A 25495-nucleotide genomic window follows, 5' to 3' on the forward strand; every position below is an offset into this window, starting at 1 on the left:
ATCAAATGCCCTACTAAAATCCACGTAGATTATATCTAATGCATTTCTTTTGTCTAAAAAATCAGTTGTCTTCCCAAAGAAGAAGATCAGGTTGGTCTGGCACAATCTACCTTCTTGTATTTTATCCTGATTACCATTCGCCTCTGTCCTTAACTACTTTCTTTTTCAAAATTTGTTTGACCTTGCATACAATTAAGGTCAAACTAACAGGCCTGTAGTTTCCTGGATCCTTTTATTTCCCTTTCTTAACAATAAGAACTATCATAGGCACCAACTCAATGGGCATTCTGGGGCTAGAGCCCCCATGGGAAAAAAAAAGGGTGCTCAGCACCCACCGGCAGGCCCACCAATCAGTTTCTCCCCCTTCCCCCCAGCACTTTCCACCTACCAGTTGGCCCTGCCAATAAGCTCCTCCTCCTCCCTCCCAGTGCCCACACCCACCATGATCAGCTGTTCATTGGTGGGCAGGAGACACTGGGAGGCAGGGGCGGGGCATGCTCAGGGGAAGGGGCAGAACAGGGTGGGAAGAGGTGGTGTGGGGACAGGAAGAGGCAGGTGGGGGTGGGGCCTTTGGAAAAGGGGTAGAGAGGGGGCAGGGCCTGGGCCAGGGTGGGGGTCAAGCCCCCCTCCCCCTCCCCCTTCCCAGATAATGACAAAGTCGGTGCCTGTGGGAACTATATTAGCAATTCTCCAATCATAGGGTATGACCCCTGAATTTACAGATTCATTAATATAATTTCTATTGGGCTTGTGATTTCGTGTGCCAGTCCCTTTAATATTCTTGGATGGCGCTTATCTGATTTGGTTAAGCCCTATTAAGCTGTTTGAGTTTGACTTACAACTCACACATGGTAATTTCTACCTGCATATACTCATTCCCATTAGCCACCCTGCCTCTACCTCTAAGCTATTCATCAGCCTTATTAAAAACTGAGGCAAAGTATATGTTTAGGTGTCGGGTCGTGCCTAGATTATCTTTAATCTCCACTCCATCCTCAGTGCTTAGCAGTCCCACTTCTTCTTTCCTTGTTTTATTTATTTATGTATTTATGTATGTATTTATTTATTTATGTAGCTATAGAAACCTCTTAATTCCCTTTGCAATATCCAACGCTGCTTGGCTTTTGGCAGTTCTCATTTTATCCCTACACTTTCTGACTTCCAAGAGGTAGCTTTCCTTGCTGATCCCCCCATCTTCCATTTCTTGCAGGCTTTCTGCTTTTTCTTAATCACCTCTTTGAGATGCTTGCTCATCCAGTTTAGTCTGCAAACCTTCCTTACGATTTTTTCCCTTTGTTTGGGATGAAGGCTTCAGATAGCTTCTGCAACTTCGACTTAAAGTAATTCCAGGCCTCCTCCACATTCACATCCTTGAGTTCTTCAGTCCAATCCACTTCCCTAACTAATCCCCTTAATTTATTAAAGTTAGCTCTTTTGAAATCAAGAGCTCTTCTTGCAGATCTATTTTTAAACTGAATTAACTCAGGATCACTTGAACCAAGGCTGTCCTCTACAACCAGTTCTTCTATGAGGTCCTCACTACTCACTAATACCAAATCTAAAATGACATAGCCTCTTATTGGTTCAGCAGCTATCTGGTGAAGAAACCTATCAGCTACTACATCCAGGAAAATCTGGGCCCTACTATACTTAGTAATACTTGTCCTCCAATCTATATTTGGGAAATTAAAGTCTCCCATAATCACACAATTTCCAGTAGTATTTAGTTAATTAAAAACATTAAAGAGGTCTCTGTCCATAACCAAATCAAATCCTGGTGGTCTGTAATACACCTCAAGCACTATATTGGGGATCCTCTGGTAGCTTTCTTCCCCAAAGTGATTTTGGCCCAAATAGACTCTATCTTGTCCATTCTATCACTTATAATTTCTTTACATAATTTTCTTGCATCCGATGAAGTGGATATTCACCCACGAAAGCTCATGCTGCAAAACGTCTGTTAGTCTATAAGGTGCCACAGGATTCTTTGCTGCTTTTACAGATCCAGACTAACACGGCTACCCCTCTGATAATTTCTTTACAGTCTACAGTCTACTCAACTTTCTTTCTTTCAACAGCCCATACCTTTCAATACTGTAGTCCAATCATGGCTACTATTCCACCATGTTTCTGTTATTCCTATAATATCCCTATAATATCTAGTTCCTCCAGTTTGTTACTGAGGCTCCTTGTATTGGTGTACAAATATCTTAACTGTTGCTGTTTGGGTTTGCCCCACATTCCACGCCCGATTGGGTACAGTCATTCTACTGCCGTGTCACCTACCTGTCATCTTACCAGACCTCCATTTTACCATAAATGTATTGTGGACCCATTTCCCTACATGTTTCCCCCATTTCAGATAATGTGAGAATAATCCTCATGTTTTTTCTTCCTAAATTGTTACTAAACCCCATCTTTAAATACTACAAATAATGTAAAAAATATTTTAATAAAAGTATAGAAAATTAAATAGTAGTTTTGCATACCAAGTGGGCTTAATGTTCTAGGTGTGGGTTTACAGATCTGTTACACAGTTAACTTTACATCCATATTTAACAAATGACATTACTCAGTTTCATGGGGTCACTGCGTCAAAATGTCTGTGTTAGGACTTTAATTTATTTCCTGAGGTTCCTTTTAGTGGGCAGAAAGAGTGGTGCATTGGATTGATTTACTGTCTCTAATCCACCATGTGGATTTTAAGGCTTGGAACTGATTCTGTGATTTAAATTTAAAACCTAGAAGAATTCAACTGTACTTCAGTAGCAAGCTGAACAAGACTGGGGATCTCGTAACTCAAATGTTGGGAGGATGATTCTATTGCAGAGGTAACGTTCTATAATTTCAAGCAGCTTTGACTGTAACATTTACTAAGCATTCCATTCCACCCACTGGTTTATCCACACAGCTCCTATTTACTTCAGTGGTAGCTGTGGATGCATATCTGAGGGCAGAATTTGTGTGGTGTGATAGACCCAGGCCAGTTGAGAACAGCAGAGTAGTAGAAGGGAGATATACTGGCCACTGGATAAGCAGTTTTCTGTTTCCTGAGTTACCAGAGCAGGGGCTGCTCCAGACTAATGAGAACAGCTGACTCCAATTAACTTGCTAAGAGTCAGGTGAGGCTGTTAAGCACCTGACTCTAATTAAGGTCCCACTTCAGTCAGGCCAAAGGGAGCCAGGGAGCCAGAGGAGAGGAAATGTGTGCGAGGAACTGGGAGAAAGAGGCGTGCAAGAAGCTGAGAGTGAGTAGGCATACTGCTGGAGGACTGAGAAGTACAAGCGTTATCAGACATCGGGAGGAAGGTCTGGTGGTGAGGCCAAAGATGGTGGGAGGAGGCCATGGGGAAGTAGCCCAGGGAGTTGTAGCTGTCGCGCAACTGTACCAGGAGGCACTCTAGACAGCTGCAGTCCACAGGGCCCTGGGCTGGAACCTGGAGTAGAGGGCGGGCCCGGGTTCCCCCCAAACCTCCCAACTCCTGATCAAACACAGGAAGAATTGACCTGGACTGTGGCTTCTACCGGAGGGAAATGTCTCTGGGCTGTTTCCTGACCCACAGGGTGAAACTGTGAGGTGAGCAAATCCGCCAATAAGCGCAGGACCCACCAAGGTAGAGGAGGAACTTTGTCACAGTGGTTAGCATCACTTTGTGATGCAGCCGCATGAGCTATCTACCTGGATGTCAAGTATTGCCTTTAAGAGATGCTGACATGATAGTGTACAAATTAAGAGTTAAGAAACTATTTAAAAGACCCTCTACCATTTTCAGATGGGTCTCAGGGCAGTTTTGTAACAAGATTACATAATTTTCTTTGCTCTGCTATAAATTAAAGCACGTATATCAAAGATGATCTTTGTTATGAGACTGCTGACTCTGGGATAGGCAGGCACCGGGTGTAAATTTCAATAGCTGACTAAAAGTGCAGAGGAAATGTGTGGGTAATGAGAGAAGAGCAGCCAGTTCTTTAATTGAATTAAAAGCCGAGTGACACCAAAGCAGACACCTGTCCAATTACAGACAGGCCAAGGTGTTTACCATTGCTGTACAAGCGATTTGAAGATGACAGCAATCTTTCCGCCCACAGATTAACATAATGAAGGAGAACAGATTACAGCGGATGCTGGCCAAATAGCTAGGTTGGCAGCTGAGGAAAAAAGTAGTTTATTGAAGTATGTAAATAAAAACTGCACTTTCCGTTGCCTACCTATTTAATTCATCTGCTTCCTTGTTGCTGGCAAAATAGTGGACATGTTATGTGTAAAGGAAAAGAGTGAATTTCTCTGTATAAGCCTTTACTAAAAAAAATGAACAAGATTTACAAAGAATGATTTTTAGAAGCCCACTGTTCTTCACATCCCTGTCAGATGATTCAATATGTAAAATCTAATGCAGCGCAGATACAGCATGTAATATTTTTCCATTTTGTAAAATAAATAAATAATTCCTCCAGTGCTTTGGGCATCTTTCTGGATGTACTGTTGCTGCGGGTGGTGCCTGAAGCCATTGGAGACCCCACAGAATGTCTCCCAACAAAAATTCAAGGAGTATTAACTCACTATCTCATAAGGAGAATAAGCTATGGCTGCTAAATGTAAAATACAACTAAATTGCATCCAAAAGCACAGCAGAATACAATGTGAAAAGGCACTTGATGTATAACAAAATATCCCCTACCACACTTCTCACAGCAGAGAACATGCAAATGTCACGTTTAGATACATTGGTTCATGCACCTATTTATTGGCTCAAGGTAATTCAAACTGTGTGGTTTTACTTTCCTCTTCGTCCTTCCCCTCTCCCTCCTGCCCCCCACACTAGGTATGTGTCAATGTTAAGTATTAATGCAAAATGCATTAGTGCTTAGCAGCGCGATTCCCTGGAGATGCTGGTGCCAAATAGTTTAATACAGATGCCTGCATTCCTGCATTACACGGGATGCTAAAACTTTAAAAACCTCAATAATGCCTACTTTATGCTTATTCAATGTGCTTTCAAATTGCTGTCTTCCATCATCGAAAGATTACAGGCAAAGTTTGTTGGTACTCCTGCTGATCCTGCTCTGCCTTCAGTGTATCTGCTGTAGCATTTACATTAGATTCAGAGGTGTCAGTGCAGCTTTCCATTATCAACTGATGATTAGCAGAATCAAGAACTATGATCATAGAGGGAGGGTATTGATCTTTCACCATTTTTACTCTTAAATGGAACTACGCCAACTGGAGTTACCCCTGATTTATACTGGGGTAAGGGAGTAGAATCAGGCCCTCAAAGAGATAAATTGAAAGATTTTGGCATCTGCGAGCTTTCATGATTTTTCAGTCAAGTAAAAGAATAAACCAAGCATCTCCATTTCAGTGAAAGATTGGTCTGGAAAACTGTAGCATCTGCAAGCTTCTTTGCAAATACTAGGAGAATACATCAACTCACTTTGGATTGTCACTTGTGTACATCAAAGAAAAACTGCACCAACTTTGACATTTACTGTGATGTCCTGCACAAGAAGAAGGGACATTTTCTGCATTGACTGTTAATGGTAGGGACTGCTACTTACGTCCACACATCACCCCAAAGGAGGCAGGAGGTGAAGGAGGCAGCATCATGACACTGCACTGAGGGGATCTTAGGGCAAGCTCTTTACCTCTGCATTTTCCAATTAAATATAATTTTGTAGCTTTCAATAGAAAGTTATTTCCCAAGCTGCTTATGAAAAAGTACAGCTTTTGATCACCCCAGTGCAGGACAGTGCCTAAATAGCACAATTTGGCACCTAAGGTGAAATTCTACACTTGGAAGCCAGTGTAAACACAGTGGACATCAGAATATGATGCACATTGAAAGTCAGCAAGAGTCTGCTTTCATTTTTTATTATTTTTTTCTGAAGTTTCACTTCACATTATTTTATTATTTCACCTGCTTTGAAATGGGAACTGCTAATGCTTTGACAGATTTCTCGAACGTTTGTACACTTTCACTGTGGTACTTCTATATTTTCCAATTTAATATAACTGTGAGATTTCCTACGCTAATACTCCTCACTGAATCGTAACACCTATCCCTACATTTTTTGAGTACTAGGATGACCTTTTTTTTTTTTCCAGGAGTGCATCCAGGAGTGAAATCAAATTGGTATCACTCATGGCTGATTTATAACAGAATTCTATCCACCTCTCTTCACTAACACCAATAAGTCCTGAAAAAGCACAAGTATACAAATCTTTCCTTGTTGAATCCTTGGGTGCTGTGTCAACTGAGTTCCGTTACTGTGGTGGTGTATTAACATGGGGATTATACGATGCCACTGAAGTAATGGAACTCAGATGATTTGTTTCATATGGTACCAGGAGCTTGATATCTTGGATTAAAATGGGAAGCTTTGTAGAACAGTGTTAATGCCTGAGAGAAAGATCTCTTTAGTTTTATCCAAGAGGTTAGAAATTCTTTGGGAAAAACAAAACTTATAATTTAAACAATTTGGTGGGGAAGAGATGAAGAAAAGCTGAGTCAATAGTTATATGTATTTAAGCTGCTGAAATCTTGAAATAACTTCTAGTTTACAAAGAATAACTGGAAGATTCCAGCGGCACAATATTAGCCTATTGTTCTGAACAATACATGATTTATTTTTAAAAAGCAGAAACTATTCCAAACCATGGGGAACTAGAAATGCAAGTTTTAATGCTTTGTCCTTTCCTCCTGTACTACTGTAAGTATATTATTTTATGTAAATATTGCTGGACAATGTAATTATAGCATTGTGACTGTATATGTACATACATGGGACCGCATAGTGTACATATGCAACATTAATTTCTTCTGTTGTAGGCATGTTGACAGGCTTGCAACCCTTCGCAAACTATGGTGTAACCCTAACTGCTTGCACTTTGGCTGGCTGTACTGAGAGCTCACATGCATTGAACATCTCCACTCCACAAGAAGGTAAAGTAATTTCAAAGGTCTTGACTTCCACATTTCAGTCATGAATAATAAAATAGGAGAAGAGCTAAATGCTGCAAAGCCATTTGCTGGAAAACCCCAACCTAATTTGATGACAAAGTGCATTGCCAGAGCATAATTGCTCCATTTTTGGGGGGGTGCGAAAATGAATCAAACTCCATACCCTTTAATGACATGCATCTTTAATAGCTGTAATGCAGATTAATGGGCTTTTTAATTGCTGTTACATTGTTCATGCAAGAGCCTTGTCATTAATATGAAGCATCTGAAAGATTAATGAAAGCTTCCTCATTTTACTATGGCTCAGAAGTAAATCTAGAGACAGTCTGACTAAAAAGAATTGATTGTATGGCACAGTATGAAATTGAGAATCAAACGGTTGATTTCCATGGTCTCTTTTAACTGCTAAACACTAGCATAGGCAACAATTATTTTAGTATGATGGAACCTCCGAATGCCAATTTAGCCATTTATTAATCACTGCTCAATTTTCTGCTTCTTTTCTTAACTCTTACACATTTTTTGTTGTACTTGGAACTTAAAAGTTGCAAGCATAAATTAAGGTTTCTTAAGCTTGCATTAAGATCTAGAGCTGCAAGAAAGAAAATATATTACAGTTCTGGCTTTAGAGACCAGCTCAATAACTACTGTGCATCAATTACTGGAGGAACTGTTCCCAAAAGATCTGAAGCATATGTAACTCCTATCTCACTTAAACATACGATCCAGGTCCAATTCATCTCTCGGTTACATCAGCCTAAAGCTGAAGTAATCCACTTGAAATCAGCAGTTACTCCAGATTTACACCAGTATAATTTGACCCTTATGTGTAAAACAATATTTCGTCTTCCATGAGGTGAAACAATTTCAAAACTCATCTTAAAAAAATATTCCCATCTGGTGTGTGGTGTGTTCTTTAAGAAGCAAATATAGGCTCCTCTTTTTTCTATTCATCTTTTTTTTTAATAAGTTAAATAAAGAAATAGTGATACAGTGCTAACATGGAACTAAGACTTCAGCACAAGTTCATGTAAATTAGAGACAAACTAGAAAAATCAAAACCGCACTACTTCTAATGTGTTAAAATTAGACATGGTTCTCATCCACAAAGTTTGGATCAGCTGTAAACTTATGCCAAAGCCCCAACTCTTTGTAGGGATGGGTGAATTAGTGTGGGGAAAAAAATAACCCTTTACCCCTCTGGACTCACGTGCTTTTCTAGAACCAGGTTTTAGCTAAAAGGTCAGTTTTCAAAATGGAGAGAGGTAAATAGTAGTGTCCCCCAGAGATCTGTACTGGGACCAGTGCGGTTCTGCGTATTCATAAATCATGTCGAAAAAGAGGTAAACAAAAATGTGGCAAAATTTTCAGACTATACAAAATTATTCAAGATAGTTAGGTCAGGGCCGGCTTTAAGTTTTTTGCCACCCCAAGCAAAAAAGAGCACCCCGCCCCCCCTTAGAGCACCGCACCAGCCCCCGCCCCTCCGAGCACCACACCACCCAAAGCCCTGCCCCCAAGGGCCACGCCGTCCGCAGCCCCATCCCCCTCAGAGCGCTGCGCCGCGCCAAGGCCCTGCCCCCCCGAGCGCCATGCCACACCCCCGCCCTCCCTCTGAGCACCGCGCTTCCCCAAGCCCCGCCCCTCCAAGCGCCACACCAGCCCCGCCCCGCGCTGCCCAAAGCCCCACCCCCCCACGTGCTGCGCCACCCGAAGCCCCACTCCCTGAGTGCTGCGCCACCAAAACAAACAAAAAAAACCCTCCAGCGCTGCCCCGACGAACCAAAAAAAAAACCCCGAAAACCTGAGCACCGCCCTGCCCCAAGGTGCAGCCCCAAGCACGTGCTTGGTCGGCTGGTGCCTGTAGCCAGCCCTGAGTTAGGTCCAAAGCAGACTATGAGAAGTTACTGAGGCCTGGTCTACACTGGGGATGGTGGTGGGGATCAATCTAAGTTATGCAACTTCAGCTATGTGAATAACGTAGCTGAAGTCAATGTATTTAGCTCGACTTACCGCGGTGACTTCCCCGTTGACTCTGCCTGCGCCTCTCGCAAGCTGGAGTAAAGGAGTCAATGGGAGAGGGCTTGGGGGTCGATTTATCACATCTAGACTAGATGCAATAAATTGATCCCCGCTGGATCGATCGCTGCCTGCCGATCCAGCCAGTAGTGAAGATATACCCTAAGGGATCTGACAAAACTGGGTGACTGGGCAAACAAAATGTCAGATGAAATTCAATGTTGATAAATACAGAGTAATGCACATTGGAAAACATAATCCCAACTATACATACAAAATGATGGGGTCTAAATTAGTTGTTCCCATTCAAGAAAGAGATCTTGGAGTCATTGTGGATAGTTCTCTGAAAACATCCACTGAACATGCAGTGGCAGTCAAAAAAGCTAACAGAATGCCAAGACCCATTAGGAAGGGATAGATAATAAGCCAGAAAATATCATAATGCCCCTATATAAATCCATGGTACTCCCACACCTTGAATACTGTTCACCCTATCTCAAAGAAGATATATTAGAATTGGAAAAGGTACAGAGAAGAGCAACAAAAATGATTAGGAGGATGGAACAGTTTCCATATGAAGAGAGATTACAAAGGCCTGGTCTACACTAGGACTTTAATTCAAATTTAGCAGCGTTAATTCGAATTAACCGCGCACCCGTCCACACCAGGAAGCCATTTAATTCGACCTAGAGGGCTCTTTAGTTCGAATTCGGTACTCCACCCCGACGAGGGGAGTAGCGCTAAATTCGACATGGCCATGTCGAATTAGGCTAGGTGTGGATGCAAATCGAACTTAGTAGCTCCGGGAGCTATCCCACAGTGCACCACTGTGTTGACGCTCTGGACAGCAGTCCGAGCTCAGATGTTCTGATCAGCCATACAGGAAAAGCCCCGGGAAAATTTGAATTCCTTTTCCTGTCTGGCCAGTTTGAATCTCAATTCCTGGTTGGACATCGTGGCGAGCTCAGCAGCACTGGCAGCGATGCAGAGCTCTCCAGCAGAGGAGTCCATGCAATCTCAGAGTAGAAAGAGGGCCCCAGCATGGACTGACCGGGAAGTCTTGGATCTGATGGCTGTGTGGGGCGATGAGTCTGTGCTTTCGGAGCTGCGCTCCAAAAAACGGAATGCAGAGACCTACGAGAAGGTCTCCAAAGCCATGGCACTCAGAGGATACAGCCGGGATGCAACGCAGTGCCGCGTGAAAATCAAGGACCTGAGACAAGGCTACCAAAAAATCAAAGCGGCAAACGGACGCTCCGGAGCCCAGCCCCAGACATGCCGCTTCTACGAGGCACTGCATGCCATTCTCGGTGGGTCTGCCACTGCCCCACCAGTGACCGTGGACTCTGAGGATGGGATAGTGTCGACGGGCAGTTCCTCGGCGATGTTTGCCGATGGGGAAGATGAGGAAGGGTTTGTGGAGGACGAGGCAGGCGACAGCACTTACAATACTGCTTTCCCCGACAGCCAGGATCTCTTCATCACCCTCACAGAGATCCCCTACCAACCCTCCCCGGCCGTTAACCCGGACTCTGAATCAGGGGAAGGATCAGTGCTATAAACATGAAAACATTTATTTTTTAAAAAACAGGATTAAAAACTATATGAAAAGAAGGTCAATGCATATAGGGATCGAACAGAAATCCTCTTGGGACAGTTCCACGAAGCTCTCGTAGAGGTACTCGAAAAGCCTCCGCAGGAGGTTCCTGGGGAGAGGTGCCTTATTGGGTGCTCCGTGGAAGCACACTCTTCCGCACCAGGCCATCCTGAGGTATAGTGGGAGCATTGCCTCGACCAGCATGGCAGCATAGGGCCCTGGTCTGTGCAGGGATTCACGCAGCATGCGCTCTCTGTTTCTCCTGGTGACCCGCCTCAGGGTGATCTCGCTCGTGGACTGCTGCATCTAATTAGGGGAATTACTGTAATGTTACTATTGTGAATGCTTGACTTTTCCTTTGCATAACAATGACCGTCGTTTAACAGCCACGTGGTGGAGGCTGCAGAGGAAAAGCATACAGGGATCTTTCCCGGGGACAGCCGCGAGGGGCTGGAACAGGGTCAGACTTTATGCTTTCCAGATTGCCATCAGCAGTTGGGCACTGCTATCCATTAACTGTTAAGCAGCTTAAAGTTTACGGCTTACCAGGCCTGGCTGCTACACGGATTCTGCTGTCCTACCCCACTTGTCCGATCTCCAGTGCAAGACCCCAGGCAATGAAAGCGAATGCCGAAAATTCGAACTTGTCCTGAGAGCACATGAGATTAGGTGCCCTGTATGGTCTTGTTCACAGAAACTGAGTAGACTGTGTTCAGTGTTCGCAAACATGTATCTTTGCAAGGAAATCACTTCCTTTTTCCCATCACACAGCTGCGGCTCTTTCCCGAACTGCCCTGGCATCCCCCTCACAGAGGCTGGCGCAGATTAGGCGGCGAAAGAAAAAGACTCGGGACGACATGTTCTCGGAACTGATGGCCTGCTCCAGAGCCGAGGCGGCCCAGCAGAGCCAGTGGAGGGAGACCCTCTCTCAGCAGCAGCGCTCACACAGCGAACGGGAGGACAGGTGGCGGCAGGAAGACCAGCAGGCGACTCAAACGCTGCTTGGACTAATGAGGGAGCAAACGGACACGCTCCGGCGCCTTGTGGATGTTCTGCAGGACCGCAGGCAGGAGCAGAGAGCCCCCCTGAACTGTATCTGCAACCGCCCTCCCCCGCCACAAAGTCCTGTCCCCCCCTCACCCAAAATCACAAGAAGGAGGGGTGCTAGGGGCCGTGAAAACTGTCACTCCACCCCAGCAGAGCGCTCATGTACCAAACAGCTCTCATTCCCTAAAGTATGAGAATTGCTTCCCTTCCTGGATCACCTGATCCCAAATCCCAGTTTCATCCCCCAACTGTGTAGTTGAGTATTAAAAATAGTTTGCTGTTCATTACTGTTTCCGTCATGTTTCTTTGCAGAAGACTTTGTGTGAAGGGGGGGGAGAGGTTTGTTAATTGCATAGGACAGCCACCATTAACAGGGTACAGACATGGGGGCAGGATCAACAGCAGGTCACACACAGAGTGCAGTCACTAGGTACCCAGGTCACTCTGGGAGGTGTCTGCTGCCCCAGGTCAGTCTGGGAGGTGTATGCTGCCCCAGGGTCCGAGCGCCTGGCATCCACAAATGGCAAGGCAGGCTGCCCTTACCATGCCCTTCCACCCTAGCCATGAACCTCTCCGATGCCCTGAGCCCCAGCCAGAGCCATCATCCCCCCAACCTACTCACCCTTCCCACACACCCCTCACCCTTTCCTGCAAACCCACCCCTTCCTGCACACCCTCCTGTAACCGTCCTCCCGCCAGAGACCGCTGTAGGAGCAGGAGCCTGTCAGTCCTCGAGTGTAGAAGCGGTCTGTACATCACTGCACACCGTACCCACCACAGTCTGCGTCCCTGTTTGAACCCTTGAATGCGAATTCATTAGTAAAGAAAACTTTGTTAATTAAAAATGTTCCAATAACTTTATTTTTAAACGTCTGTTGGAAGGGGGGAAACCTGGTGAACGGGGTATGTAACCGCTGAAAAAAGTGAATAGTAACTGAAACAGGGGCAGGTTCAGCTTCTCTGTAAAGAGACTGGACAGTCATAGGTTACCCTGCTCTCTGAGGAACCTAGCTTTCAAAGCCTCCCGGATGCACAGCGCTTCCCGCTGGGCTCTTCTAATCGCACGGGTGTCTGGCTGAGCGTAATCAGCAGCCAGGCGATTTGCCTCAACCTCCCATCCCGCCATAAAGGTCTCCCCCTTGCTCTCACAGAGATTGTGGAGCACACAGCAAGCTGCAATAACAATGGGGATATTGGTTTCGCTGAGATCTGAGCGAGTCAGTAAGCTCCTCCATCTCCCCTTGAGACGTCCGAAAGCACACTCCACCACCATTCTGCACTTGCTCAGCCGGTAGTTGAAGAGTTCCTTGTCACTGTCCAGGGCGCCTGTATAGGGCTTCATGAGCCAGGGCATTAGCGGGTAGGCTGGGTCCCCGAGGATCACTGTAGGCATCTCCACATCCCCAACACTTATTTTGTGGTCGGGGAAGAAACTACCTTCGTGCAGGCGTCTAAACAGACCAGAGTTCCTGAAAACACACGCGTCATGAACCTTGCCCGGCCACCCGACGTAGATGTTGGTAAAACGTCCCCTATGGTCCACCAGTGCTTGCAGCACCATTGAAAAGTAGCCCTTTTGGTTAATATACTGGCTGGCCTGGTGGGCCGGTCCCAGGATAGGGATGTGAGTGCCATCTATAGCCCCACCGCAGTTAGGGAATCCCATCGCAGCGAAGCCATCTATGACGACCTGGACGTTTCCCAGGGTCACTACCTTTGAGAGCAGTAGGTCAACGATTGCGTGGGCTACTTGCATCACAGCAACCCCCACGGTAGATTTGCCCACGCCAAAGTGGTTCGTTACTGACCGGTAGCTGTCTGGCGTGGCAAGTTTCCAGAGGGCTATGGCCACTCGCTTCTGCACAGTCAGGGCTGCTCACATCCGGGTGTCCTGGCACTTCAGGGCAGGGGCCAGCAAGTCACACAGTTCAAGGAAAGTGCCCTTACGCATCCTGAAGTTTCGCAGCCACTGTGATTCATCCCAGACCTGCAGCACTATGCGGTCCCACCAGTCCGTGCTTGTTTCCCGGGCCCAGAATCGCCGTCCCATAGCATGAACGTGACCCATTGCCACCATGATCTCCGCAGCGCGGGATCCCGTGCTTTGTGAGAGGTCTGTGCCACTCTGACACTTCATGTCCTCACCGCGCTGCCGGAGCCTCCTCGCCCGATTTCTCAGCAGCTGACTGTGGAAGAGGTGGACGATAAGGTGCGAGGAGTTGACAACGGCCATAAGTGCAGCGATGATCGCAGCGGGCTCCATGCTCGCAGTGCTGTGGCGTCCGCGCTGTCACTGACCAGAAAAGTGCGGTAACAGATTTCCCGCTGGCGCTTTCAGGGAGAGAGGGCGGGAGTGACGGTTGAATGACAACAGTTACCCAAAACCACCCTCGACACATTTTTCCCCCAGCAGGCATTGGGGGCTCTACCCAGCATTCCAATGGGAAGCGGGGACTGTGGGAACTGTGGGATAGCTGCCCAGAATGCACCACTTCCAATGTCGACGCTTGCCCCGTTAGTGTGGACTCACAAAGTCGAATTAGTGTCCTTAGTGTGGATACACAAATTCGAATTCATAAGGTCGAATCCACAAATTCGACCTAAGTTAAATCGAACTACTCTTGTAGTGTAGACATACCCAAAGACTTGTAATTTTCGTCTTGGAAAAAAGACTATTACGAGGGGATATGATGGATATCTATAAAACCATGAATGGTGTGCAGAAAGTGAATAAGGATGTGTTATTTACCTCTTTACATAACACAAGAACCGGGAGTCACACAATGAAATTAATAGGCAGCAGGTTTAAAACAAGCATAAGGAAATCCTACTACTTTGAGTAGTGTCCCTATAGGTGTGCTTCCGTCCCTGTACTGCTGATCAGAGAACTTTGATAGCAGTGTTGGTTAGGCCCACACATGCACTATCGCTCCTAATGCCCTGCCACAAGGCTAACCAGCGCACACAGGCTAATCCCCCTCAGTTCCTTCTGAACTGCCCTGGGCTAGAGACAGAGCCATTAGTAGTCTGTTTCGATAATTAGCTTCTTTAGCATTTTTATCACTTAATCTCTTCAGTTTTAGTTGGAGCCTTTTCCTCTGTATCTCTCTCTTCCAAAACAAAAAGCAAACAAACAAAACTTTATTTTCCCCCTTCTTTTGTTGGGGACCCCTTTCCCCAGCAAGGTATACCCGGCTCAGCAGGCTTCAAGAAGTGCCTTCTCTGCCAAGTTTTGCCCACCAGGGACGGGGGATGGATAGTTCAGTGGTTTGAACATTGGCCTGCTAAACCCAGGGTTGTGCGTTCAATCCTTCAGGGGGCCATTTGGGGCAAAAATCTGTCTGGGGATTAGTCCTGCTTTGAGCAGGGTTTGGACTAGATGACCTCCTGAGGTCCCTTCCAACCCTGATATTCTATGAGTGGAGAGTAGTTCCCCCCTCCATCAGTTTCGGAGGGATGCCACGCACCCTCATATATGTCTGTTATCAAGAGGCTCCTTGGGTATACCCCCAATCTTCCCCCCTCCCACTGGCATATGACCAACCATGGGCACCACCACTGGGCTCTATTCCACTGCCCCAGTGGCCATACTGGGATACCTGGGTGCATATCACCCTCACACTTCTCAGGCTTCCAGCCTCACTCATAAGCCCTTGAGACATTCCCCTTCGGCTATGGCATCCAGAACCTCAAAACCTTCAGAAGAGATCATGGAGGAATATGAGGGTGGAGTTGAGGAAGAAGTTACTCTGAAGTTACATCTCTTTCTCCCAGGGGCAGCTCTAGACATTTCACCACCCCAAGCAGGGCGGCATGCCGCAGGGGGCGCTCTGCCGGTCACCTGTCCCGCGGCTCCGGTGGACCTCCTGCAGGCATGCCTGCGGAGGGTCCGCTGGTCCCGCGGCTCCACCAAAGCCGCGGGACCAGCGGACCCTCCACAGGCATGCCTGCGGGAGGTCCACCGGAGCCCTGCCTGCCACCCTCACGGGGACCAGCAGAGCGCTCCCCGCGGCATGCCGCCTCAAGCACGCGCTTGGCGTGCTGGGGTCTGGAGCTGCCCTTGCTTTCTCCTCTCCAAATGAGGCATTCATGCCCTGCCACCATCCTTAGATGATGATTTCCAGCTCTCCCAGGACTTGGCAAAAAAAGTTGCAGACACACTGCAGATACCCTTGGAGGAAGTCAAGGACATTCATTACAAACTCCTTGACGTTCCACACTCTTTCTCAACCTCCAGAATAGCTTTCCCCATCAATGAGGTTCTCGTGGACCTGCAACGCTATATGACAAACCTCAGCATCAGTGAGGCCTACTTGTAAATGGGCCAATAAAAAATATTACATCCTGTCTGGGGAGTTGGAATTTCTCTTCTCTCACCCTTCCCCCAACTTCATTCTTATGGATGTGGCAAACTCCCAGTCCCGTCAAAACCAAATGAGATCCACTCCCTATGATAGGGATTGGAAATGCTTGGACCTCTTTGGGCCGAATGCCTACTCTTCAGCCACATTGCAGTTTCGAATCACAAACTATCAAGCCTTAACAGCGAAGTATGATTATGTCAATTATTCAAAACTCAACAGCTTTATTGATCATCTCCCAGAGTCATAGTGCAACCAATTCTGAGCTATCATCCAGGAAGGGCAGCTAGTAGCCAAAACAACTCTCCAGTCAGCCCTCGATGCAGCCAATACAGTGGCCCAGTCCATCTCCATGACAGTGGTCATGCGATGTATGCCATGGTTACACCTTTCAGATTTCTCTAAAGGGGTGCAGACAACTGTTGAAGACCTTCCCTTTGAAGGCACTAAGTTGTTTGCAGAGAATACTGATGTGTCTCTCCATACCTTTAAAGATTTCAGGGCCATTCTCCACTTATTAGGAATCTATATACCTGGACAAAAAAACAATATTTAGTCCACAGCCCCCAACATAAATCCCGTACCTCCTGATACCAGATTCAATGCTTTTATGAACCTCAGAGAAATAAATCTAGGTTCTCCAGACGCAAACCGTCAGGTCCACAGCCTTCCAGGTTGCAACCATCTACCTTAAAATATCAACTTTGACATGTTAGTTGAGGTGCTGACAGACCACTCCCCTCAACTGCTACAGCTGACCCGTTCTACCAATTAAGCTACTACCTTGCCATGTTCCGCAGGACCTGGGAATGCATAACATTGGACCAATGGGTCTTGGAAATCTTTCAGAATGGGTATTCCATCCACTTTGCCTCCCTCCATCATTACTCTTCCTGTCCTTCAGGGACCCTTCTCATGAGAGTTTACTACAAAAAGAGAGAGATTGCCTCTTCCAGTTAGGAACCATAGAACCAGTACCTCAACATCTATGAGGCAAAGGTTTTTAGTCTTGTTATTTCCTAAAACCCCAGAGGAAGGGAGATTGAGAGCTATGCTGGACCTCAGAGCACTCAACAAGTTTGTCAAAGCTCAAAAATTCTAGATGGTCACTCTAGCAATGATTATTCCAGCACTGGCAGAAGGAGACTGTTTTTTGGCCCGTGACCTTCAGGATGCTTATTTCCATATTTCAATCCTACTATCTCTCGGACAGTTCCTCATGTTTACCCTAGGACAACACCACTATCAGTAAAGAGTACTCCCCTTCGGGTTGTCATCGGTTTCGAGGGTATTCTACAAGGTTCTTTCAGTAGTGGGTGCTCGCCTATGCTCCCAGGGGATCATGATCTACTCCTACCTGTATGATTGCCTCCTGAGAGCGTGCTCCTTCAACGAGGCTTGTCGGGTTACCAAAATTGCTATAGACTTATTCACGGAACTGGGCCTACAGATCAACACCCAGAAATCAACCTTCATCCCAGAACAATGCCTAGAATTCATAATGTCTGACCTCATCTTGTTACAGGCCAAAGTACTCCTGCCTCAGCACAGGTTCCTCTCCTGGGGTGTGCTCATAGAGACAATACGAAACAGCCCCCAAATATCAGTCAGACACTACCTCCAACTTTTGGGGGATATGGCAGCTGGCACAGCGGTGATACCTCATTCCAGGCTTCACATGCAGTGTTTCCAGATGTGGTTCAGCTCAGTCTACAGACTAAATAGAGATGGACAAGATAAACCTCTGTCACTGTCCACCAAGGTAAAAAACTCCCTGGACTGGTGGAAAAACACAGGAAATATTTGCAAAGGGATGCCCTTTTTGCAAACTTCCCAGTTGGTACTTCTCACCACCAACGCATCCCTCATAGGATGGGGAATGCATCTAAACAACCTTACAACACAAGGCAAATGGTTGTCCATGAAGATATGCCTCCACATCAACCTCCTCGAGCTCAGGGTGGTCAGCAGTGCCTGCACCCACTTCCTCCCACTGATCAAGGGAACACACACAAAAGAGTCCTAACAGACAACATAGCATGCATGTACTGCATAAATCGACAGGGAGGAGCCAGATCACCCTCTGTCTGTGCAGAAGCACTAACGTTATGGAACTGGTGCATCTCCCACATTACACTATCAGCAGTCTATCTTCCAGGCACACAAAACTCGATAGTGGATAGTCTAAGTTGCAGGTTCCCACATGACCAGGAAGGGGAGATTCACCCAGCGGTGCTGTACAACCTATTCAGGTGGTGGGGGACGCTGATCACAGACCTGTTCATCACTTTATTGAACAAGAACTGTCTATGTTACTGCTCTAGAGCAGGGCTGGGGCAACATTCCCTAAGCAATGGACCTTCCTCCATGCCTTTCCTCCATTTCCCCTACTGTCAAAAATCCTATTAAAAATGAGATGGTACACATGTCATACTGATTGCTCCCACTTGGCTGAGACAGAATTATCACCCTTACCTGTCACAGCTCTCAAGATGCCCACCAATCTCTCTTCAGTCCACTCCATACCTCCATTCATAGAACAAAGGATGTACTCTACATCCCAACCTTGGGATTCTCCGTGTCAAGGCTTGGCTCCTTCATGTTTCAAATGCATAGAAAGTTCCTGCTTGGAGGAGGTACAAGAGGTATAATTAAACAGTAGAAAATCCACAACATACTGTATTTACCCACAAAAAAATTATCCAGATTTCAGGCTTGGTGTAATTCTCAACAAATTTTTCCAACATCCACTACACTTCCAAAGATCCTAGACTGTGCACTGACTCTTAAAAAATGGGAACTATCAGTTCACTCAAAGTTCTCTTAGTGGCTATATAGCCTTCCACCGACAAGCAGAGGGCTACTCAGAGCTATCACACCCAACCACAGAATGATTCCTCAGGAGTATAGTAAACCTTTTTACACAACCCTGACATCCCATTCCTACATCTAAATCTAGTGTTGAAAAGCCTGACTAGACCTCCCTTGAAACCCCTGGCTGTTCCAGACAGCTGCACTCTGCAGCACGGTATGGGGAGGGGGTGACCAGCTCTCTGTGGAGAAAGAAGTAGTTCGGGGCTATTTAGGAAAGCTGGACGAGCACAAGTCCATGGGGCCAGATGCGTTGCATCCGAGGGTGCTAAAGGAGTTGGCTGATGAGATTGCAGAGCCATTGGCCATTATCTTTGAAAAATCATGGCGATCGGGGGAGGTCCCGGATGACTGGAAAAAAGCTAATGTAGTGCCCATCTTTAAAAAAGGGAAGAAGGAAGATCCAGGGAACTACAGGCCAGTCAGTCTCACCTCAGTCCCTGGAAAAATCATGGAGCAGGTCCTCAAGGAATCAATCCTGAACCACTTAAAGGAGGGGAAAGTGATCAGGAACAGTCAGCATGGATTCACCAAGGGCAAGTCATGCCTGACTAACCTAATTGCCTTCTATGACGAGATAACCAGCTCTGTGGATGAGGGGAAAGCAGTGGATGTACTATTTCTGGATTTTAGCAAAGCTTTTGATACAGTCTCCCACAGTATTCTTGCCAGCAAGTTAAAGAACTCTGGGCTGGATGAATGGACAGTAAGGTGGATAGAAAACTGGCTAGATGGTCGGGCTCAACGGGTAGTGATCAATGGTTCCATGTCTAGTTGGCAGCCGGTATCAAGTGGAGTGCCCCAAGGGTTGGTGCTGGGGCCGGTTTTATTCAATATCTTCATTAACGATCTGGAGGATGGTGTGGACTGCACCCTTAGCAAGTTTGCAGATGACACTAAACTGGAAGGAGTGGTTGATACGCTGGAGGGTAGGGATAGGATACAGAGGGACCTAGACAAATTAGAGGATTGGGCCAAAAGAAATATGATGAGGTTCAACAAGGACAAGTGCAGAGTCCTGCACTTAGGACGGAAGAATCCCATGCACTGCTACAGACTAGGGACCGAATGGCTGGGCAGCAGTTCTGCAGAAAAGGACCTAGGGGTTACGGTGGGCGAAAAGCTGAATATGAGTCAACAGTGTGCCCTTGTTGCCAAGAAGGCTAATGGCATTTTGGGTTGTATAAGTAGGGGCATTTCCAGCAGATCGAGGGATGTGATCATTCCCCTCTACTCAGCACTGGTGAGGCCTCATTTGGAGTCTGCAGACGAGAAGAATGAGGGGGGATTTGATAGCTGCTTTCAACTACCTGAAAGGGGGTTCCAAAGAGGATGGATCTAGACTGTTCTCAGTGGTAGAAGATGACAGAACAAGGAGTAATGGTCTCAAGTTGCAGAGGGGGAGGTTTAGGTTGGATATTAGGAAAAACTTTCTCACTAGTAGGGTGGTGAAGCACTGGAATGGGTTACCTAGGGAGGTAATGGAATCTCCTTCCTTAGAGGTTTTTAAGGTCAGGCTTGACAAAGCCCTGGCTGGGATGATTTAGTTGGGTTTGGTCCTGCTTTGAGCAGGGGGCTGGACTAGATGACCTCCTGAGGTCCCTTCCAACCCTGAGATTCTATGATTCTATGATTCACTTACATACCTGTCAATGAAAACGGTCTTCCTGGTGGCAATCACCTTGGCTACGAGAATAGGGGAAATAGCAGCTCTGATGGCACATCTTTCCTACACGGTATTCTTTTGGGACAAGGTCACACTCAGGCCACACCTGACATTCACACCTAAGGTGACCACCCCTTTTCACATGAACCAAATTATCCACCTTCCAACTTTTTACCCTGAGCCACACCGTGATAACAAGGAGGCTATACCGCACACACAAGGCGTTAGGAGCTCCCTGGCCTTTTACCTGGATAGGGCGAAGGCTTTTAGGAAGTTTCCTAGGCTTTTCCTTTCTACTGCGGAAAGATCCAACGGCTCAGCAATATCAGCCCAGAGACTTTCCATATGGGTCTCAAACTACATTAGACAATGTTATCGGGTTCACAACATGACACTTCCAGATGGTATTCTCACACTCCACTAGGTTGATATTTTCATCTGTTGCCTTCCTCAAGAATGTCCCTACAACAGAAATCTGTCCATACCTTCACAGAACATTGTGCGATTGGGGACTCCACCTCTGATGCCATCTTTGGCTCCACAGTACTGTCATCTGTAACTGACTCAACTCCGAAGTGCCAGCCTCCAGTGGGGATACTGCTTGGGAGTCAACTACAGTGGAGCACCCCGAAGGGATACTACTTGATGGAGCAGAGGATGTTACTCACTTTGTGTAGTAACAATGGTTCTTTGAGATGTGTCCCTATGGGTGCTCCACAACCCACCTTCTTCCCCTCTACTTCAGTTCTTGTCAATGACTCTGCGGTAGAGAAGGAACTGTGGGGGGTTAGCCTGTGTGCACTGGTTAGCCTTGTGGCGGGGCATGAGGACACATATGATGGAACTTCCAATTGCCTGTAGGCTAAATGTTTACAATGAGAGAAAATTTTACCAAAATAAGCAGGTTTGCTAGGCTTATCCTGAGGGGTTTTGCCATCTGCAATTATCTGAGCATTGTTTTTATGTCAATCCTTTGATGTCTACTAAGAGTACCAATCCAGTTCTAAATCCTTAATTCCAATTATAGTTTTGTAGGATGTTGTTAAATACACTGATATTTTAGTGAATTGATAACTTATTACTCATTTCATTATCAATTAAAATTACATTATTTGTGGGCTTCCTCTGCAAAAAACTGTTAATGGAGCCAATGCCATACATAAGGAAATCCAATATTATCATATATTTGCTTTATTGCATATTACAATTTTCCTTAAAATTATTTTTCTTATTTGTTCAGCTTAGTAAATGTACTAGCTAATACAGGAATTCTATGTGATTCAGAAAAAAAATGCTCATTTCTGAAGATACACGTTCACGTTGGGAAGGTTTACATAAGAATTTTTTTTAACGCCAAAATAGTGCTTGTAAATTACCAGATATTCCTGCCAGAGTGAGTAAGCCCCAGTTCTGCCACCCTTATGATATTCAGAGGTGTTGCTGTGGAGTTATGCTTTAATTCACTATAAGGGAGGCAGAACTGGACCTTTGAGAGTATGTCTATTCAACCTATGGCAGTGAGCCTCCCAGCCCAGGTTGAGAGATTTGGGCTAGTGTTCTACAAATAGCTGTGTGGATAGCTCTTGGAAGTCATAGCTTGGGCTGGAACTCTGGGCTTGTCTACACTACCGGCTGGATCGATGGGCAGTGATTGATCCAGTGCTGCTGGGGAAGTCTTGGGCCACTCTCCACCCCCCAGCAGCAGGAGTTTAGGTGTTGGGGGGCTCAGGACTGGAGACTAGGGTGTGAGGTGGTGCTTACTGGGGAGGGGATCGCCAGAAGGGTGACAGGAACTCTTCTCCCTCAGCTCCTAGCTCCACATGTTGCCTCTGCCCACAGGCACCACTCCCACAGCTCCCATTGGCTGTGGTTCCCAGCCAATGGGAGCTGCAGAACTGGAGGTTGGGGTGGAGCGGAGGCAGCATGTGAAGCTTAGGAACCGGAGGTCACTGCTTCCCAGGGGCCGGGTAGGGAACCTGCCCAAGTCCTGCCACCCCCCCCCCCAGCACCCGTGGCATCCCCCCCAGGCCACAGCCTCCCTGAGTACCTGTGGGATCCCCCCGGGCTGTGCATCACACCCCCACTGGGCTGTACCCTCCTTCCCCCCCCAGTATCCATGGTTCCCTGCAGGTCACACTTGCAGCACCCTCCCAGCACCTGTGGCGTCCCCCAGGCCACAGCCTCCTGAGTACCTGTGGGATCCCCTGGGCTGCGCACCCCACCCCCACTGGGCTGTACCCTCCTTCCCCACAGTATCCACGGTTCCCTGCAGGTCACATCTGCAGCACCCTCTGGCCACCCTCCACCTCCTCCCCCCACTGGGCTGCATCCTTCCAAATTTTAGTCAGGGATATATAGTATGAGTCATGGACAGGTCACAGGCTGTGAATTTTTGTTTACTGCCTGGGACCTGTCCATGACATTTTTACTAAAAATACCTGTGACTAAAACATAGCCTTAATAATATCTACAGCCGTGATTTTGAAAAAAATCAATTTGTGCTTCAAGATATGAAATCAAGGAGAGAGGGATTAAAGCTCTTGGTCAGGTGGTTAGTTTTAATAAAAAATGTTAAATATCTTAGGTCAAAATGTTCATACTTGAGTGCTTAAAGTTAGGCACATAAAACCCTATTTAGGCATCTAAATAGTGGCCTGATTTTCAAAAGTGAAAAGTTCTAGCCTCTGTTTGAAATTTATGGAGCCACAGGCACTGAGCATCTCTGAAAATAAGATAAATGTAGATTTAGGTGTCTAACTTTAGCCATTCAGGTATAAAAATTTTGATCTTAGTAACTAATTTCTAACATCATTGTTAAGTCTTGTGGTTATCCTTTAAAATTACCCGGTGCTTGAACTGGCAAGCAGCTCTACCACCTATAAATGATAGGTCCCTTCCTTCTTCCTTGTCATAAATTGGTTTGCTAACCAGTTATATGAAAGATCCATTGCGCTAAACAATGCATAGGGAATTTCCCAATATTGTCAGAAGTGGTGATGTGCACACACAAGGGATTTTCACAAAAGGAAAAAGTAAAAGAAACCAGAGAAGAAATCACCCAGGAGACCTAAACCATCAGTGCTGATAAACATGCCAGGTTTTCCTCATGGCAAGTGGTGAGAGACACCCTCTTGTTGGTAGCACAGTTTCAAAAATGTAGTTGGCATCTTGTAGCCACAAGACCTCCTAATGAATATATAATGTTAAGTGAGCATATTTCTAATAGCAATCAATCACTAAAAGCTAAATAACCTGGAATATCACTGTTATAATGGTTTCATGTCTTTATACTTGATTTATAATTGTGAAGTTTTTTTTTTTTTTTATATCTGTAGATATAGATATTTGCATGAGGGGATGTGTATCTGTGTACCCAAAAACATTACAATATATAGTTATATATGCACAATATTTATTTATTTTATATTTTTACAGCCCCTGAAGACGTACAACCACCTACAGCTATATCCTTTCCCACATTTTTACTACTGAGTTGGCGTCCTCCAACGAGACCAAATGGTATTATAACACAGTATGCTTTATATATGGATGCTGTATCAATCTACACTGGAAATGGAACTAAATATATTGTCAAAGGTGAGTTATATAGTGGTGACTCCTAAGATGGGTATGTCACAGTCATTGGGCTAACTGCACATCTAACCCTTCCTGGTCTTGTCAAATGCACCCTCCTCTCAGTTCTCAGGCCTGTAGCTATCTCCTGTGTTGGGGTGAAAGCACGTGGTTCTTCTGCTCTAGGCATGCATCGTAGACTGCCATCCCCAAGTCCTAACTGTGATTGCCTCAGCAGGCCTGATGTATCTTCGGAGCCTGCAGTTCTATTCCCTTCAGGAGCAATGACACCAGTGACCAGACACCCTTCTTATAGCAAAGTATTGATTAGAACAAAAGAATTTAAGAGAGAAACAGATCTTGTAATAGTAAAACAGACCAAATACATGTCTCGCTTACAAGATATCTAACCATTGTCCACATGGTGATCCTGGTAGATCTAGCTTCCTTATAGACTCCTCCACATAGCCTCACTCTGTCTGGGTGATCATCTATTCCCTTAACTCACAAACCTGTACATTCCCTCCCTGCCTTGGGGAGTCTTTAAATCTTGCTCAGTCCTTTTATCACCCCCCTTTACAGAAATCAAGTCTCCTCTTAACTTTTTATAGTCCTTTGATCTGGTAACTTTCAGCTTTGGCAAAACGAGGCTTGAAACGTGTTGGAGATAGGAGGTAAGATCCCCCAAGCTACTAATTTTCCTCATTGTCTTTCAAATGTGTGTCTGGATGGCCTTCTCTGTGTTGCCTTCCTGCACAGCCCCCATTGAATTTGAGCATATAATAAACGTTTCACTACCTCCAGTATAACTTGTACAGTCTATCTCAATATCTATTTTACATATCTGTATCCTTAGATTATTACATAGCAGCTCCATGACCCTCATTGGCTGTTTGTATTGATGTACAGTCATCTGACATCTTACTTTCACTTTAACCTTTTTTTCCATCAACATACCACAAATTAGTCATTCAGGATTATCATACAATAAAAATAATGAACTATGTGTAGCCTTGTGCAGCAAAAGGAATAGTCTAGTTCAGTCACAGTTTTATGCATGTTTGTAGATATGTGTAAAACCAAAAAAGATATTAAAATCATAATCTACCCAGGATAGAGGAGGGTCAGGGTCTTACTTTCTTTTTACTATAACACCTTTGCATATTATAAGACCTCAAAGACATTTCTGCATTTTGAGTTAGTACAAAACATTTTTAAAAATGCATAGTTCAATTTTTTTTATTTGCACAGGCCATAAGCTACTAGTGCGGTGGGTCAGTTCTGACACTGAAAAATGAATCCAGTTAGAGAACCTCCTGAAGGCTGTTGATGTTTGCTATAATAAATAGCGCACACTTTAAGTCAAACTTTTTCATTCTGTATTCAAAGGTAATGGATTTTT

At 45.7% G+C, this 25495-nt stretch overlaps 1 protein-coding gene across 1 annotated transcript in view; it reads left to right on the top strand.

Moving 5' to 3' along the window:
• Positions 1 to 25495, top strand: part of USH2A (usherin) — a 577940-nt gene that overhangs the window by 256604 nt on the left and 295841 nt on the right. Inside the window, exons 31-32 of the mRNA XM_039530373.1 lie at positions 6828 to 6941; positions 23956 to 24117. Coding sequence (XP_039386307.1) covers positions 6828 to 6941; positions 23956 to 24117 — 276 coding nt within the window. The remainder of the gene's footprint in view (positions 1 to 6827; positions 6942 to 23955; positions 24118 to 25495) is intronic.

Source organism: Mauremys reevesii, linkage group 3, assembly GCF_016161935.1.
Source record: "Mauremys reevesii isolate NIE-2019 linkage group 3, ASM1616193v1, whole genome shotgun sequence".
Classification (NCBI taxonomy): Eukaryota; Metazoa; Chordata; order Testudines; family Geoemydidae; genus Mauremys; species Mauremys reevesii.